This window comes from Empidonax traillii, unplaced genomic scaffold (assembly GCF_003031625.1).
Source record: "Empidonax traillii isolate 1590-97213 ecotype Southwest subspecies unplaced genomic scaffold, ASM303162v1 scaffold1870:size53683, whole genome shotgun sequence".
NCBI lineage: Eukaryota > Metazoa > Chordata > Aves > Passeriformes > Tyrannidae > Empidonax > Empidonax traillii.
Window position 1 is genome coordinate 52,097 of NW_020957063.1, and position 1,587 is coordinate 53,683.

Genomic DNA, 1,587 nt, shown 5'->3' on the forward strand with positions numbered 1-1,587 from the left:
CAGCTGCACTGACCCTGCCTGTCCTCCTCCTCCTCCAGCTCCTCGGAGACATCCTCGTCATCGTGCTGGCCTCCCACTTCGGCAGGGATTTCACCCCTGCGTGCCAGTCCGCCTGGCAGAAGCTGGTGGGTGTGGTGGCTCACGCTCTGGCCCGCAGGTACCACTGAGCCCCCCGGGCACAGGAGGAGCCGCCACCCCCCCCGAGCACGGGCGGGTGTCCCGCGGGACCCCTCGGGCCGGGACCCACAAATAAAGGCCTCCAGCATCACCTGAGCGTGTCCGTGTGTCTGTGGGAGCGCGGGGGTGTTCCCGCTCTCCAAAGCTGTGCCAGAGCGCGTTTCCACAACTCCGCACTGCTCCCTCATGTGCGATCGCTGCCAGTGCAGGGGCTCGGGGAAAAACCGGGCGGAGGGTCCCGGGAACAGGGAGGGATCGCAAAGGGAATCACGGGATCGTGGAGTATCCTGAGGGGGACGGAACCCCCAGGGATCGTGGCCCTGCACAGGACACCCCGACAGTCCCACCCCGCGTCCAAGAGCACTGTGCCAATCTGCCCTCCCAGCACGGCAGTGCAGTGGGATAAGGAGAAACCAGCACGGAATTCCCTATCCAGGCGCTGCTGCCCACAGGGAGCCGGTGCCTGCCATGGCCACCCCTAGGGCTGGGGATGCACCAGCTCCTGTGAGAGCACCTGATCCAGGAGAAAAGCTTTGAACTCCGACTCCTGGGAGGTTCAGGAGATGTTGGAGAGGGACCTTGGACAAGGGATGGAGGGACAGGACACAGGGAATGGCTTCCCACTGCCAGAGGGCAGGGAGAGATGGGAGATTGGGAAGGAATCGCTGGCTGGGAGGGTGGGCAGGCCCTGGCACAGGTTGGGCAGAGAAGCTGTGGCTGCCCCTGGATCCCTGGAAGTGTCCCAGGCCAGGTTGGACGGGGCTTGGAGCACCCTGGGCTGGTGGAAGGTGTCCCTGCCCAGGGCAGGGGTGGCACTGGATGAGTTGAAGGTTCCTTCTCACCCAAACCATTCTGTGATTCCATGATTTCCATGGTGGGCTCCAGGAGGAGAGGTGACATCTCCCAGTGCATGGGAAACCACAACCACAGAGCACAACCATTCTCTGATTTCTATAATTTAACACTATTTCCCAATGCCTTTTCCTACCCATTTCCCCGGGAAGCAATCCCTGAAATCTGTTTATTATTACTCTGTGCTGTTGTGGACATTCCCTTCCTTTCCCAAGCAGCACTGTGTGCAGCTCATTCATCAAAGCATTTGTGATGCTGTCCCAGCTTTGAGAGAAGCTGCAGTGGGAGAGGAGAATAATCCATCATCCTGCTGGAGTGAACTTCCCTCCATTCCAGGGCTGCCTGATACAATTCAAATAGATTCAGGAGTTTTGTCAGTTCTAAACCTGACCTGAACCAAATCTGTGCTGATTGCAATTCCTTTTAAAGAATCCTTATTCAAATGTCAGTCAGAAGCAGGAGAATCAGGGGACTATCAGGTATAATTATTTTTATCTGGCCTTCTCCCCACACTTATCAAAATTACAGGAGCAGAAAGAATCCCGAGTTCACTTCTCA

At 57.5% G+C, this 1,587-nt stretch overlaps 1 protein-coding gene across 3 annotated transcripts in view; it reads left to right on the forward strand.

Annotated features, from left to right (window-relative positions):
* The window catches only part of LOC114071158 (hemoglobin subunit epsilon), an 18,902-nt gene extending 18,719 nt beyond the window's left edge, over positions 1–183 (forward strand). For all 3 annotated transcript variants that reach the window (XM_027908890.1, XM_027908887.1, XM_027908888.1), the window contains one exon: positions 39–183. In XM_027908890.1, the coding sequence (XP_027764691.1) occupies positions 39–167 (129 nt within the window). In that variant the 3' untranslated portion in view covers positions 168–183. The remainder of the gene's footprint in view (positions 1–38) is intronic.
* The last annotated feature ends 1,404 nt before the right edge of the window (positions 184–1,587 follow it).